The sequence below is a fragment of the Pongo pygmaeus genome, chromosome 3 (assembly GCF_028885625.2).
Source record: "Pongo pygmaeus isolate AG05252 chromosome 3, NHGRI_mPonPyg2-v2.0_pri, whole genome shotgun sequence".
NCBI lineage: Eukaryota > Metazoa > Chordata > Mammalia > Primates > Hominidae > Pongo > Pongo pygmaeus.
Genome location: NC_072376.2, coordinates 152274743 through 152289604, shown reverse-complemented (window position 1 = coordinate 152289604; position 14862 = coordinate 152274743). Strand labels below are relative to the sequence as shown.

At 40.5% G+C, this 14862-nt stretch overlaps 1 protein-coding gene across 1 annotated transcript; it reads left to right on the top strand.

Annotated features, from left to right (window-relative positions):
• The first annotated feature begins 160 nt into the window (after positions 1-160).
• On the top strand, positions 161-14283 carry MGARP (mitochondria localized glutamic acid rich protein). The gene is made up of 4 exons (XM_054485273.2): positions 161-351; positions 5025-5128; positions 11667-11760; positions 13401-14283. The coding sequence occupies exons 1-4, from the start codon at positions 270-272 to the stop codon at positions 13841-13843; spliced, it is 723 nt and encodes a 240-aa protein (XP_054341248.1). The 5' UTR covers positions 161-269; the 3' UTR covers positions 13844-14283.
• Positions 14284-14862: the final 579 nt, after the last annotated feature.

Sequence of the window (14862 nt, the reverse complement as noted above, 5' to 3'; positions counted from 1 at the left end):
AGGCGACGGCGACTTATAGGTTCCCCATCCCTTTTCTGAGATGCCGTGATCAGCTCTAGAGACAGGGAAAGCAACAGAGCTGGAGATGGGTTAGGGGAGGATGATGAGGACTACAAAGGTCTCCCCACCTCCCAGGGGCCGCGGAGGCGGGGCTGGATGAAGGTCGACGTGCCTCCTCCGGGCGGGGCGCTGCCAGGCTCTCAGCCTCTCTGTGGAAGGGCAGCCTGCGCCTGGGTATCGAGGCTGCTGCGCTGCGGACAGCGGGCGCGATGTATCTCCGCAGGGCGGTCTGCAAGACCCTGGCGCTGCCGCTGAGGGCGCCCCCCAACCCCGCGCCGCTCGGAAAGGACGGTGAGTAAGGAGGTCTAGCCCGGAGAGGAGGACGGGCGCCTCGGGTGCAGATTTCGCCCGCGCCCGAGTACCGGCCGGCACCCAGTTGGCCAAACCCGACCCAGAGCAGCAGAAGCCCGGATTGGAGGTCGAGGAGATTGGGGGAGACTCCCGGGAAGATGTCCCGAAGCTCCTGCAGACTTTGGAAGTAGGGAACTTTTCCAGGGTGCCTCTGAGTACAGATTATCTGGGTTCACATCCTGATCTTGGATAAATGGCTTAACCTGTTTCCTCATCTATAAAATGGGGGCGATGATGGTTTTGCTTTTTAATGAGTTAATGTATGGTTAAAAGCACTTAAAAACGTGCCTGGCTGACAAAGTCGCAGCTTACCACTTTTGTTGTTAGAGGCACCATTCGCTCTCCAACCTCCTGAGGAAGCAGAGGTACGGTGGGAAGGTGGACGCCGATCAGCGAGCCGGCCCGGCAAGCGCTGGGAGGCAGTGAGGCAGGGCCCGCTCAGTGGACGCCGGGCGAATGTTCGTGGGGTGAATAAACCTAACCCTTGGCAGGGTCTCAGCAGCCTGAACCCCGCGAGCGCCTGGCTCTGAGATCCACAACCCCCAAAAAGGAAGCGGCCTTCGGAGCACTTTCCCTTGAGGTTGCAGGTCGTCCTGCAACTGCTTGCCTCTGTAGTCCAAATATCGACACTTTTGGTTCTGAGGATACGCGAGAAAAAGCAGAATACTCAGAAATTAACTAAAGGGGGAGTTGCAGTGTGAACTGGAAGCTTATTAAATAAAAACGGACATATAGGAAAGCGCTTCGTATAGTGCTGGGAACATAGGTGCTTAATAGGTGTGAGCAAGGAAGATTGTTTTTCTTCTGGGACCAGGCTTGCGCTCCAGGGCGGTTCTGCCCCAGCCGCTTTTCCCTAGTCCCCTTCCGTCACCCCTCTCTCTTCTACTCCCGATTGGGGGACGGCTCTTAGACAACATCGTGAAGCGTTCTTAATGCTCTCTTCACTTAGCCTCACTTTCTGAGGCTTCCGAGGTAATTTTAGCCCAGAGGGTGGATTCCAGCCGGAGAGAAAGACGTGCGCGGAGAATTCCATGGGCCGATTTTTTTTCACGTTGATTAGGCCTCTGTTGGTGGTGGTGGGAGGGAAGGACGGGGGTCTAACTAACTCGCTTTATTTTTCTTGTAAAATGCTGATGGAAGGAAGTTACCCCTCAAGTATCAGAAATAAGACGTCTTCGTTTTCCTAGATCTTTATTGCCTTTATTTTTCTAGACCTTTATACCAAATGATATAGACTTTTAAATATATATATACACTGATGAAGTAGGGAGAAGCCATTTATTTTAAACTTCGGAAGATAACGGGACTGTTCTGTTGGGAATGGGAAGAAAGATTAGTCCTCTGACCGTGGCCTTTCGTTTTATCTGTCTGCGTTCCCCACCGACATCATGCGCGCTTGCACGCACACACAAACACACACACACGCACCTTTTTTTTTTGTAGCTGCAGAAATTCCAAATAATTTTCTTCCCAATTTGCGGCAAAATAGAAGTAGTTTTAAAATTTTAAATACGTATCTAGCAATGCTGCTTGTAAAGGTACTGGTCTTTCTCTGATTTTCATCTAACTACTATTTTTGCAGCACTTAAAATGTATTTAAGAACTATTATTGATTGGAAACAAATTTGTCTTCAGTCGTGGACATTAACCTTTTGTTGATACTTTCTACTTTGATGAAAAATAATTTTTTTCGGTTTTATTGAAGGAAAAATTTTTAACTGTGTCTCATCACATTTTGTTCCCTCCTTTTTGCTTTTAAAAGGGTAATTTTTTTTTGAGACAGAGTTTCATTCTTGTTGCCCAGGCTGGAGTGCAATGGCGTGATCTCGGCTCACCACAACCTCCGCCTCCTGGATCCAAGTGATTCTCCTGCCTCAGCCTCCCGAGTAGCTGGGATTACAGGCACGGGCCACCACACCCAGCTAATTTTGTATTTTTAGTAGAGATGGGGTTTCTCCATGTTGGTCAGGCTGGTCTTGAACTCCTGACCTAAGGTGATCCACCTACCTCGGCCTCCCAAATTGCTGGGATTACAGGTGTGAGCCACCGAGCCCAGCCTTAAAAGGGTAACTTTTTAATGAATAAATAGTTTAGGTTTATAATAGATAATTGGGGAAAAACAGGTAAAATAGGAAATGGAATTCACCTGTAATCCTACCACTTAGTGAACACAATTAATTACATTTTAGTATATTTAGTTTTCCACATCTTTTTTTTTTCCTCATTCCTTCTTTGTGCACATTATTTCCATAAATCTGGGATAGTCCCAGAGTATTTTGCTATGACTTTTCACCTAATACATTGTAAATATTTTCTCATGTAAGTAAATATTGTTCTGCAAAAGTTATGTCTATTTGTTTCACATTGTATGAATGTGCTAAAATTTGTCTAATTAATCCTTACTGAAAAATTTCTCATTTCACTGCCTTTTTAAGTAACTTGTCCATCATTGTATTTGTATTTAAGTCTACTTAAATCTCTGGTAATTTTAGTTCTATTTAAAAAATATTTCTGATATTTTTGTTTGTTTGAGAAATATGAAGGCTATATATTCCCTATTTGATCACAGATGTACTTTTAAGCCATCAGAAGTCCCACCACAAGTCAAAGCAATAACCTCTTCTCATAGCCTTTGGGGCACATTTGAAGGAAAAAAAAAATTTCCAAAAAACAGCCATTTATATCCAAACTAAGAACATAAACAGGAAATCGTTGTGATTTTGCTACTATGAAGGTTTGTAAGCATGTCTTAAGATTTGCCCTGTGCAAATCATAGCCTTCCACTAGTCCCTGCACCCCTATACTTTATGTTAGGCCACATCAGATTGCAGGTTGGACATGCTTAATCCAAAAATCTAAAACACAAAATGCTCCAAAATTAGAAACTTTCTGAGCACTGACATGATGCCACAAGTAGAAAATTTCACATGTAGGTACTTAACACAAACTTTGTTTCATGCACAAAATTATTCAAAATATTGTATGAAATTACCTTCAGGCTATGTGTGTAAGGTGTATATGAAACATAAATGAATTTTGTGTTTAGACTTCAGTCCCATCCCCAAGATATCTCATTATGTGTATGCATATATTCCAAAATAAAGAATATCCAAAACCCAAAACACTTCTGGTCCCAAGCATTTTATTTTATTTTAGTTATTTTTTTGGGACAGAACCTTTCTCTGTTGCCCAGGCTGGAGAGCAGTGGTACAATCACAGCTCACTGCAGGACTCAAGTGATCCTCCTGCCTCAGCCTTCCAAAGTAGCTGGGACTACAGGCACATACCACCAGTCTCAGCTAATATTATAAAATTTTTTTGTAGAGATGGGGTTCACCACATTGCCCAGGCTGGTCTTGAAATCCTGGGCTCAAGTGATCCTCCCACCTCTGCCTCCCAAAATGTTGGGATTACAGGCATAAGCCACTGCACCCACTGCTAGCATTTTAGATAAGGGATATTCATCCTGTACTTTGTACCTTCTGGGTCACGAATCTCTCATGCTTTTATACGTTACACCTTCTGCCTCCAGTGCCATTCCTGTTTCCCTTATTTTCCTTCAAAACCCAGGTCTCTTCTATTATGACAACTACCTTGGCCAGCTAGCTGAGTTTTACTCTGCATGTAGCTTGGCTTAACACTTATTACATTTGTCATACTGCATCACAATTATTTGTCTGTATGTTCATACCCTCCTTCTAGACTGTGAATGGCTTGAGACTAGGGACCTTGTCTGTCTTGTTCACGATTATATTCTTAATGCTTCTAACAATTCCAAATACATAGTAGATGCTCAGCTGTGTTAGTTGAAAGAATGCATAAATGTCATTATGTCTTTATCTTTAAAATAAAGAATTTGAGTTGTATATACTTTAAGCTCCTTCCAACTTTAAGTTTATTGTAAAAATTTCAATTCCAGGGCATTATAGGATATGCAAATGTTAGTACTACAAAATAAATGTTTAAATATAATAATACAGTACTTTTATCTGTTTCTATTAGTTTACACAGAATTGTACTTCTATTTCAGATACAACCTTTTTGCAACATTTGGCTTAAAAACGTTTTATCTGCCCATCTTTGCTTTATAAGAGAAAAATTGAGATTTCTTTCTATACCTACATGTGTATTATAGATATATAGAAATATGATGGATTTCAACATAAATGCTTGATTTAACATATAAATACAAATTGTATTACATTTTAGGTATAAACATACTGAATTCATTTTTTAAAAAATAATATTTTCACTGAATCCTGTAGTGGAGTATATACAGTACATGGCTTTCTCTTGCTAATGTGCACTTCATTTGGCTGTTAAAATTTTTTAGTGCTTTTGTCATTTCTCCTTACCCACACCTGCACCCCTTCCAAGAAGGCATGATGCTCAGCATCAAGATGACAGGTTTCATGAGTGTTTATCAAATTAGATTGGGAGACTGTCAAGTGGAATTATTACCCAGCCTTGTAATACTGTATTCCCTTAAGCTAAAATCACTTGATGTTAATAGATTCTAGGTTCACTGAGTAGAAAAATTTTAAAAGATGTGATTATTTAAAATAGTTTTGCTCAAGTAGTGAAGCTAACTGTGTTTAAACGTTTTTTCCTAGCATCTCTGCGCCGGATGTCATCTAACAGATTCCCTGGATCATCTGGATCAAATATGATTTATTATCTGGTTGTAGGCGTCACAGTCAGTGCTGGTGGATATTATGTAAGTTATTATATAACCGCAGGGCTCAAGAATTCATGTATTTTACAACTCATGGTAAAGCTCAAAGCAACGTCAAGATCAGGACATGGGATTAATTAAATATACAACATAGCAATAGATTTAAGTGTAATTAAGCATACATATCTGAATAATCGCTGGCAATCATTAGAAATACAGGGTTTTCATGAGAATATATTAACTAGACTATTATGAAGATTTTTCTTTTTTAGTTTATTTTTAAGTTTTATTTTGTTTGAACCTCAGCTTTCTAAATTATGAAGACTTTTGTATGTGTAAAGTCAGCATTTCTTAATACCATTAATATGGATGATTTTCAGTAAAAATAATTTTATCATAAATGCTAATAGTGATAGCTGATACTTGAGTGTTTATCATACGCCATACTCCTGGATCATTTAATAATTACAACAATTCTACAAGGTAGGCACTATTATTAACATTTTAAAAGAATTATTTTGAAAGATTAACTTAAAAATTAATATAGGAGCTGAGTGCAGTGTCTCACGCCTATAATCCCAGCACTTTGGGAGGCTGAGGCAGGTGGATTACCTGAGGTCAGGAGTTTGAGGCCTGCCTGGCCAACATGATGAAACCCCATCTCTACTAAAAATACAAAAATTAGCCAGCATGATGGTGCGTGCCTGTAATCCCAGCTACTCAGGAGGCTGAAGCAGGAGAATCTCTTGAACCTAGGAGGCTGAAGTTGCAGTGAGCCAAGATCACATCATGGCACTCCAGTGTGGGTGACAGAGTGAGACTCTGTTTCCAAAAAAAAAAAAAAAAATTAATATAACTATTTAAAAAATTAATATACCTTTTTTTAGAGTAGTTTTAGGTTTACAAAATAATGAGCAGAAAGTACAGAAACTTCCATATACCCCCTCACACCCCCTCCTCCTTTCCCCTATTAAAATCTTGCACTGATGTGGAACATTTGTTAAAACTGACAAGCCAATATTGATATATTATTATTGACTAAAGTCCAGGGTTTACATTAGGATCCACTCTTTGCGTTGTATGTTCTGTTTTTACAAATATATTACAATATCACACAGAATAAATTACAGTATCATACAGAGTCGTTTCATCACCCTAAAAATCCCTCTACTCCACCTACTCATTTCTACCTCTCTCCTCCCAATCTTTTTACTGTCTCCATAATTTTTGTTAGTTTTAAATTTTCACACAGTTTTATTATTTGAAAAATTCGTATTTGCTCATAAGTTTTTAAAAAATGCAACACAGACATATATAAAATTAAAAGCATATTTTCCTTCCCAGTCCCCATGTCCATTCCCTCCAGGTAAACACTGTAAAACAAAGGTTTTAATAGTGAGATTTTGGGACTAAAATAACAGACAGTTTTTAGTTAAGTAAGATAAGACTGTTGAGTCATTCACCATTTTGTCATAAACTTTCTAAATCAAAATATAATCTTTATTAAGAATAAAAGTAGGCCAGTCATGGTGTCTCACGCCTGTAATCTCAGCACTTTGGGAGGTCAAGGTGGGCAGATCACCTGAGGTCAGGAGTTCAAGACTAGCCTGGCCAACATGGTGAAACCTCATCTATGCTAAAATACAAAAATTAGCCAGGCATGGTGGCAGGCGCCTGTAATCGCAGCTACTCAGGATGCTGAGTCAGGAGAATCGCTTGAACCCAGGAGGTGGAGGTCGCAGTGAGCCGAGATTGTGCCACTGCACTCCAGCCTGGGCAAGAGAGCCAGACTCCGTCTCAAAAAAAAAATAAAAAGAATGAAAGTAGTGCAGTGGCTCATGCCTGTAATCCCAGCACTTTGGAAGGCTTGAGTCCGGGAGTTTGAGACCAGCCTGGGGAACACAGTGAGACCTCATTTCTACAAAAAAATAAAAAAATTAGCCCAGCGTGGTGGTGTGTGCCTTTGGTCCTAGGTACTTGGGAGGCTGTGATGGGAGGATCGCTTGAGCCTGGGAAGTTAAGGCTGCAGTGAGCTGAGATTGCACCAATGCACTCAAGCCTGGGCAACAGAACAAGACCCTGTCTCAAAAAAATAAATAAATAAAAAAGAATAAAAGTAGAGCCTGTAGTGGTGGCTTACGCCTATAATCCCAGCACTTTGGAGGCCAAGGCAGGAGAATTGCTTGCAGGAGTTTGAGACCAGCCTGGCCAACATAGCGGGACCCCATCTCTACAAAAAATGTAAAGAATAAAGGTAGAATAAGCAGAAATTCTTTGTAAACTATAAGAGTACACAGTCACTATATTTTGGTTTGGACCTACAGAAATATGAATAAAGCCGGGCCAGTGGCTCACACCTGTAAACCCAGTACTTCGGGAGGCCAAGGCGGGTGGATCACGAGTTCAGGGGTTCAAGACCAGCCTGGCCAAGAAATGGTGAAACCCCATTTCTACTAAAAATACAAAAATTAGCCGGGCGTGGTGGCGGGCACCTGTAATTCCAGCTACTCTGGAGGCTGAGGCAGAGAATTGCTTGAACCTGGGAGGCGGAGGTTGCAGTGAGCCAAGATTGCACCACTGCACTGCAGCCTGGGTGACAGAGTGAGACTCTGTCTCAAAAAAAAAAAAAAGAAAGAAAGAAATATGAATAAAGGGATGTTTAGTCATAACTAGAAGCAGTTTCATAGGACTGTGTAAGATGGCCAAACCAAACCAAAATACATATTCTAATCCTCAGAATTTTTTTTTTTTTTTTTTTTTTTTGAGACAGAGTCTCACTCTCATCCAGGCTGGAGTGCAGTGGCGCGATCTCAGCTCACTGCAAGCTCCACCTTCCGGGTTCACGCCATTCTCCTGCCTCAGCCTCCTGAGCAGCTGGAACTACAGGTGCCCGCCACCACGCCCGGCTAATTTTTTTGTATTTTTAGTAGAGATGGGGTTTCACCATGTTAGCCAGGACGGTCTTGATCTCCTGACCTCATGATCTTCCTGCCTCGGCCTCCCAAAGTGCTGGGATTACAGGCATAAGCCACCAAGCCCAGCCTAGAAATTTTTTAAGGCTAGTCATAATCTTCAGAATTTTGAGAGTCTCAAGAAGTCAGGAAACTGCAAACTTGTCGCTTATATTGTTGTCCTCTACTAACCTGCCAGCTTTCACTCATGCCCAGATTCCTTTGTTTTTGTCATCTTTCTACTGTTTAATGCTGAATTCATTGCTCAAACCCACTCTAGTTGAGGTGTAGGCCACCAAAAAAAACAGAGATTGGGACTAGGCCATGTGATAGGCTGGGAAGCTAGAAGGATGAATTTCATTTGGACATCACCATACCCCTGATTATATTAATATTTACCAGTGCCAAAAACAAACCTTTCCAGACTGCTAACTCATTGGTTGAAAAAGGAATCTTAAACTAAAAGGTTATACACTTAGAAACCAGCCATCCCTGAGAACCCTTTCTGGCCTTGTTCTCTCACAGTAGGGATGGAAGTTGTTCCCTTCCATTTCTAAGATTATGTGATTTTAATCTCAAGTGTTGGAAGCCTTAATTGCCAGGAATCTTAGGCTACTTTCAGGAGGAAATACTGAATGTGAGGCACTCCAAAACCTGTATACTCGTTCTCCCCTTCCATTTCATGTCCTGTACTAAAATAATCTCTGTATTAGATTTTTATGAATTGACCCCACAGATGCTTAGTAGCCAAAAGCAGTTTTCCATTTGCAATCAAAGTCCTCGACTATTAAGGGTCATTGGAATCTGAAAGAGGCCCAGATCACTTCAGTTTTTTTGAGGGTCTAGGTATATTTTATTTTATTTATTATTATTATGATTTTTTGAAACAAAGTCTCACTCTTGTCCCCCAGGCTGGAGTGCGATGGCGCGATCTCATCTCACTGCAACCTCCGCCTCCCGGGTTCAAGCGATTCTCCTGCCTTGGCCCCCTGAGTACCTGGGATTACAGGCGCCTGCCACCACGCCTGGCTAATTTTTGTATTTTTAGTAGAGATGAGGTTTCACCATGTTGGCCAGGCTGGTCTCGAACTCCTGACCTCAGGTGATCCACCCGCCTCGGCCTCCCAAAGTGCTGAGATTACAGGTGTGAGCCACCATGCCTGGCCTGGTCTGGTATATCTTAAAAAGTAGTACCAGACTGGCTTATAAAAATTGTAGTATATTTTAAATGCTTATACTTAATAAATACTTAATATCATTTGTAAATAACTGCCAAAGTCTAAATTTGAGACCCTCTCTTTTAATAGGCCTTTATTCTACTCTGTGCTCGACTGTGCTGGATTTGGAAAACCTAGATTCTTTGGGCCACACATTAGGATGAATTATTCTAGTATTGTATCTCTTCAATTCTCTCTAAAGTTAGTCTTTTTTCTTGCCTTGTGTTTCAGCCCCTTGAGCAATGAGACTAATGTCCCTTGGAATGTTGTTCCTGGAATGATCATTTCAGGGATGTGAACTTGTGTACTGGTTCGGTTTTAGTGTACTGAGAACTGCGGATACTGACTTATCATATTGGTCCTATAAGGTGTCGGGAACATACACCTTACTCGGAAAATATTCCTTGCTTTTATACAGAAAATGTCGATTATCATTCCTGTTGATCATATTTGCTCTGTATATTTCAAAGCCAAATGATTCAAGTCTGAGTTCACTAAACCCTGGGAAGTTTGCCATAAAAGGGTCACTTTACATCACTTCTACCCGACATTACAGATTTTCTTTTCTTTTCTTTTCTTTTTTTTTTTTTTCAGATGGGGTCTTGCTCTGTTGCCCAGGCTGGAGTGCAGTGGCACGATCTCTGCTCACTGCAAGCTCCGCCTCCTGGGTTCACGCCATTCTCCTGCCTCAGCCTCCCGAATAGCTGGGACTACAGGTGCCCACCACCATGCCTGGCTAATTTTTTGTACTTTTAGTAGAGACGGGGTTTCACTGTGTTAGCCAAGATGGTCCCGATCTCCTGACCTCATGATCTGCCTGCCTCGGCCTCCCAAAGTGCTGCGATTACAGGCTTGACCCAGATTTTCTTTTGTTTTCTTTCCTTTTTTTTTTTTTTTTGAGACGGAGTTTCCCTCCTTTCCCAGGCTGGAATGCAATGGTGCAATCTAGGCTCACCGCAACCTCTGCCTACAGGGTTCCAGTGATTCTCCTGCCTCAGCCTCCCGAGTAGCTGGGATTACAGGCATGCGCCACCACGCCTGGCTAATTTTGTATTTTTAGTAGAGACCAGATTTCTCTATGTTGGTCAGGCTGGTCTCAAACTCCCAACCTCAGGTGATCCGCCGGCCTCAGCCTCCCAAAGTGCTGGGATTACAGGTGTGGGCCACTGCACCCGGCCCCGACATTACAGACTTTCTATTTTCACAGCATAATTTTTATACTGTAAAATTGTTTGTAATTAAGTAGTACAATTTTTAAATAAGGTACTTGGTTTCTGATGATTAAAAATTTAGAAGGCACTATATATAAATAAATTTTAGAAATCTATCATCTTACCATTAAAAGTTAAACCACTACCAACATTTTCTTAAAAGCTAAATTAATGCAAACAATAGTAACTGAATAATGAGATTTTCATTTTTTATATCATTTTCTAATATGAATACAGGCCAAAGAAGACTATTTAAATATAAAATGACAGGAAGCCTGCACATTTCGTCTATGATTAAAATAGCTTTCTTCCCAATACTGTTTCTTTCTTTTTTTTTGAGGTGGAGTCTTGCTCTGTCGCCCAGGCTGGAGTGCAATGGCGTGATCTCGGCTCACTGCAACCTCCACCTCCTGGGTTCAAGCAATTCTCCCACCTCAGCCTTCTGAGTAGCTAGGGCTACAGGCGAGCACCACCACTATGCCTGGCTGTTTTTGTATTTTTAGTAGAGATGGGGTTTCACCATTTTGGCCAGACTGGTCTCGAACTCCTGACTTCAGGTGATCCACCTGCCTCGACCTCCCAAAGTTCTGGGATTACAGGCATGAGCCACCGCGCCCGGCCTGATTCCAGTTTTTGACTATTACAAATGAAGGTACCATGAACATTTGTGTACAGGTTTTCATGTGAACCTAGATTTCCATTTCTCAAGGATAAATGCTAGAGAATATTTGTATATGCCTGCCAGGATATTCTGGTTGTAGCATAATTCATTTTTTTCTTCCTTGTTTTTAGTTATCTTTGGCTAAGATAGTGCATCTATTTCCTTCCCTGTTTAACAAATTTTATTTTAGGTTAAGGTGTACATGTGCAGGTTTGTTAATAGGTAAATTGTGAGTCATGGGGGTTTGATGTATAGATTGATTTGTCACCCAGGTAATAAGTATGGTACTCAATAGGTAGTTTTTCTCTCCTCATCCCCGTCTCACCTTTCTTCCTTTTTAAAGCATTCTATTTAATAACAAAGGTTTCCAAAAGGGAAGTAAAAGAGTAAGTGGTGTGCACTGATTTCTCTTCTTTGCTACACTGGGATTATGGTTTAAACTTCTAATGGTGATTACAGGGAGACTTGAGTGCACCTTTGGATGTGGCGTGACAAATCTTAAAGCTCAAGAAATAAACCTAAGCATACATTTACTTTCAGGCTTACAAGACAGTTACGTCAGACCAAGCCAAACACACAGAACATAAAACAAATTTGAAAGAAAAAACAAAAGCAGAGATACAGCCATTTCAAGGTAAATGAATTTCTTAATTTTTTATTTTTATTTATTTTTTGAGGCACTAATTTCCATCCACTTAGTCTAGCAATGAACACTATTTGCTTTTGGCTTCTTTCCTAGCTTAATCCAGAATAACTCCAGATATAAGTTCATTTAGAAAGGAAAAGTTCAACTGAAACCTGAAGAACACTGTTACATCTTTTGGATGAATGCATTTGACAAATGAACATTTTACATTTATATTGCTGACCAGTGACTTTTGACTCCTTTGTGTGGTAATATTATTTTACCCTGCTCAGGCATCCACCCGTGCAGGCATGAGCTTTCATTTTCCTCATTATTTAAAAATAATAATATAACTAATTATCTTTCAGTTTTGGCTAAGACCACCTGTGTGCCTTTGTGCAAACAAGGTACATTTGACATAATAGAATCAGTTGTGTATATTGAGTTCTTCAGTTGATAAAATGGTGACCATGGGAACAGAATTATATTTTCACTCTTTCTTTCCTTCCTTCCTACACTTCTTTTTCCTTCCCTCCCTTCCTTTCCTGCCTTCCCTGCCCCCTTCCCTTCCCCCTTCCCTCCACGTGCTCTCCCTCTGTCTACCAGGCTGGAGTGCATTGGTGCAATCATAGCCTACTGCAGCCTTGAACTCCTGGGCTCCAGCAATCTTCCCATCACAGCCTCTCAAGCAACTAGGACTACAAGCATGCACCGCTACGCCCAGCAAATTTATTTTTTATGTTTTGCAGAGACAGGGTCTCACTATGTTGCCCAGGCTGGTCTTGATCTCCTGGCCTCATATGATCCCTCCTGCCTCAGCCTCCCAAAGTGCTGGGATTACAGGCATAAGCCACTATGCCTAGCCACTTCTTGCTTTAAACCATACTTTTTTCCAAGCTATTATTGTCAATTACTATGATCACTAGGGATAGAGATATTAGGGGCTTATGAATCAGTTTTAACCTGTCATGACAATAATAAGAAACAGAATATCATCAATATCTATTACTGAATATAATCATGCGGTTGTTTATAATACTAATAAGCATTTGCATAGAACTTTTTATTTTAATCCCCTTTTCATATACAGCATTTTAATTAATCTTTACAATAGCCCTGTGCAGTAGATATTATCAATACTCTATTTTACAGATGACAAAAATGAGGTTGAGAGAGGATTAGTGATTTCTGATTCACCTGCTAGGAACTTGGCTACTCTTCCATGCTATCTCATATGAAAGGTGAATAGGATAGCTACTTATTTTTGTATTTTCATATTTGCCTAAGTAATATATTCAAGTGTGTTTTTTTTTAAGTTCAAAGAGTTTACAGAAAAGCAGATCCCCCATTTTCCCTCCAAGACGCAACCAATAGAACCAGTTTCTTTGAAGCCTCCTGGAGAGTTTTTGCAAATACAATTATCTAGGCATACAACTTACCTCTCTCCTGCTCCAACCTCATTTTGCCCTAACAATAGTAGCAGACTGTATACGTTGTTCTTTTTTTGCTGTTTCACTTGAGAGTCTACCTTGAAGACTGTTACACATCAGTGCATGTAGCTCTGTCTTACGTGTTTAAATGACCTCAGTGTTTCATTGTCTTCCCACGATCTTTAAATTAATACCTTGCTTAATGACTAATTCTTAAAGGTGAAAAGGAGAATGTTGCGGAAACTGAGAAAGCAAGTTCAGAAGCCCCAGAAGAACTTGTAGTGGAAGCTGAGGTGGTAGATGCTGAAGAAATTCCCAGTGCTACAGTTGTGGTCATAAAAGAGGCATCTGCCTGTCCAGGTCACGTGGAGGCTGCTCCGGAGACCACAGCAGTCAGTGCTGAAACTGGGCCAGAGGTCACAGATGCAGCGGAGAGGGAAACCGCGGAAGTAAACCCTGAAACAACCCCAGAGGTTACAAATGCTGCCCTGGATGAAGCTGTCGCCATCGATAATGATAAAGATACAACAGAGAACGAAAGCTCTGATGAATATGCTGAACTAGAAGAAGAAAATTCTCCAGCTGAGTCAGAGTCCTCTGCTGGAAATGATTTGCAGGAGGAAGCCAGTGTTGGCTCTGAGACTGCTTCGGCTCAAGGCTAATCTCCAGCTGGGAGACATTTCAGCAACAAATGCCGTAGAGTGTCTGATAAGTGCTTTTGTGTTTTTAGTACACTTAGTTTAAAAAAAAAAAAAAGACTTATTTTCTAGAAAACGTTAATGGGTCTTGAAGATTTTTGGCATCCACTGATAGATTTTAGGACTGAGAGACTTGAGATTGTACGTTTTTTACTACTCTTCTACTGTCTGAGATCAGAATATGACATTGCAGTAAAGAGCTTACATAGTTTCATCTTTGGTTTTTTTTTTCTAGACATTTTTCTTTTATCACAGTCATCTCTGAATTTACATTTTATATTAAAGAAATTGAGCTATCCATACAACCTGTATTTACTTTAATTTCACTATGCTTTCAGCTTACTTTATTGTACGGTATGTAGGTCTAAAATATAGTTTGAGTCAAATAAAATTAGAAAAGCTTTGGTGCTTCTACTTTTTTCATTAATATTTGCATGTACAAATAATACATATTAACATACAGATATATAACATCACATGAGAAATGTAAGCTTTTGTAATATTATGGAAGAAAGAGCATATAATCTATGGAGAACCCTGTATATCACAATAAGTATGCCCTCTCCCATCTATAGTACTTACATAGGGGACTACGTAGATATTTTCTGTTTCAGTTCAGTTCAAACAATATTTATTGAGGATTAGCACTTTGTGCCAGGAATCATTCATTCATTCACGTGTTCAACAAATATTAGCTGAGCACTTACAACATAATAGGTATTGTTTTAAGTGCTCCCGGTTTATATTCTAGAGTGGAGCCAGGTAAGAAGACAAATGACACATGAGAAAATGATATAGTGTGTTAGGTACTGATAAGTGCTAAGGATACAAGTAATGAAAATAAAAGGATTGTAAGTGTTAGTTCAAGGTGGAAGTTGTAATTTTAGATAGGATGGCCAAAAGAGGCTTTACTAGGAAGGTGTCTTTTGCATAGAAACCTGAAAGATATATAAGGGACCATCTAATGGTAGGAGTTAGGGGAA

Excerpts from the sequence above, each read along its gene's own strand:
- MGARP (XM_054485273.2), top strand. The coding sequence starts at position 270 with ATGTATCTCCGCAGGGCGGTCTGCAAGACCCTGGCGCTGCCGCTGAGG. Across the intron at positions 352-5,024 it reads CGCGCCGCTCGGAAAGGACG|CATCTCTGCGCCGGATGTCA; the intron begins GTGAGTAAGGAG and ends GTTTTTTCCTAG. Across the intron at positions 11,761-13,400 it reads AGAGATACAGCCATTTCAAG|GTGAAAAGGAGAATGTTGCG; the intron begins GTAAATGAATTT and ends TAATTCTTAAAG.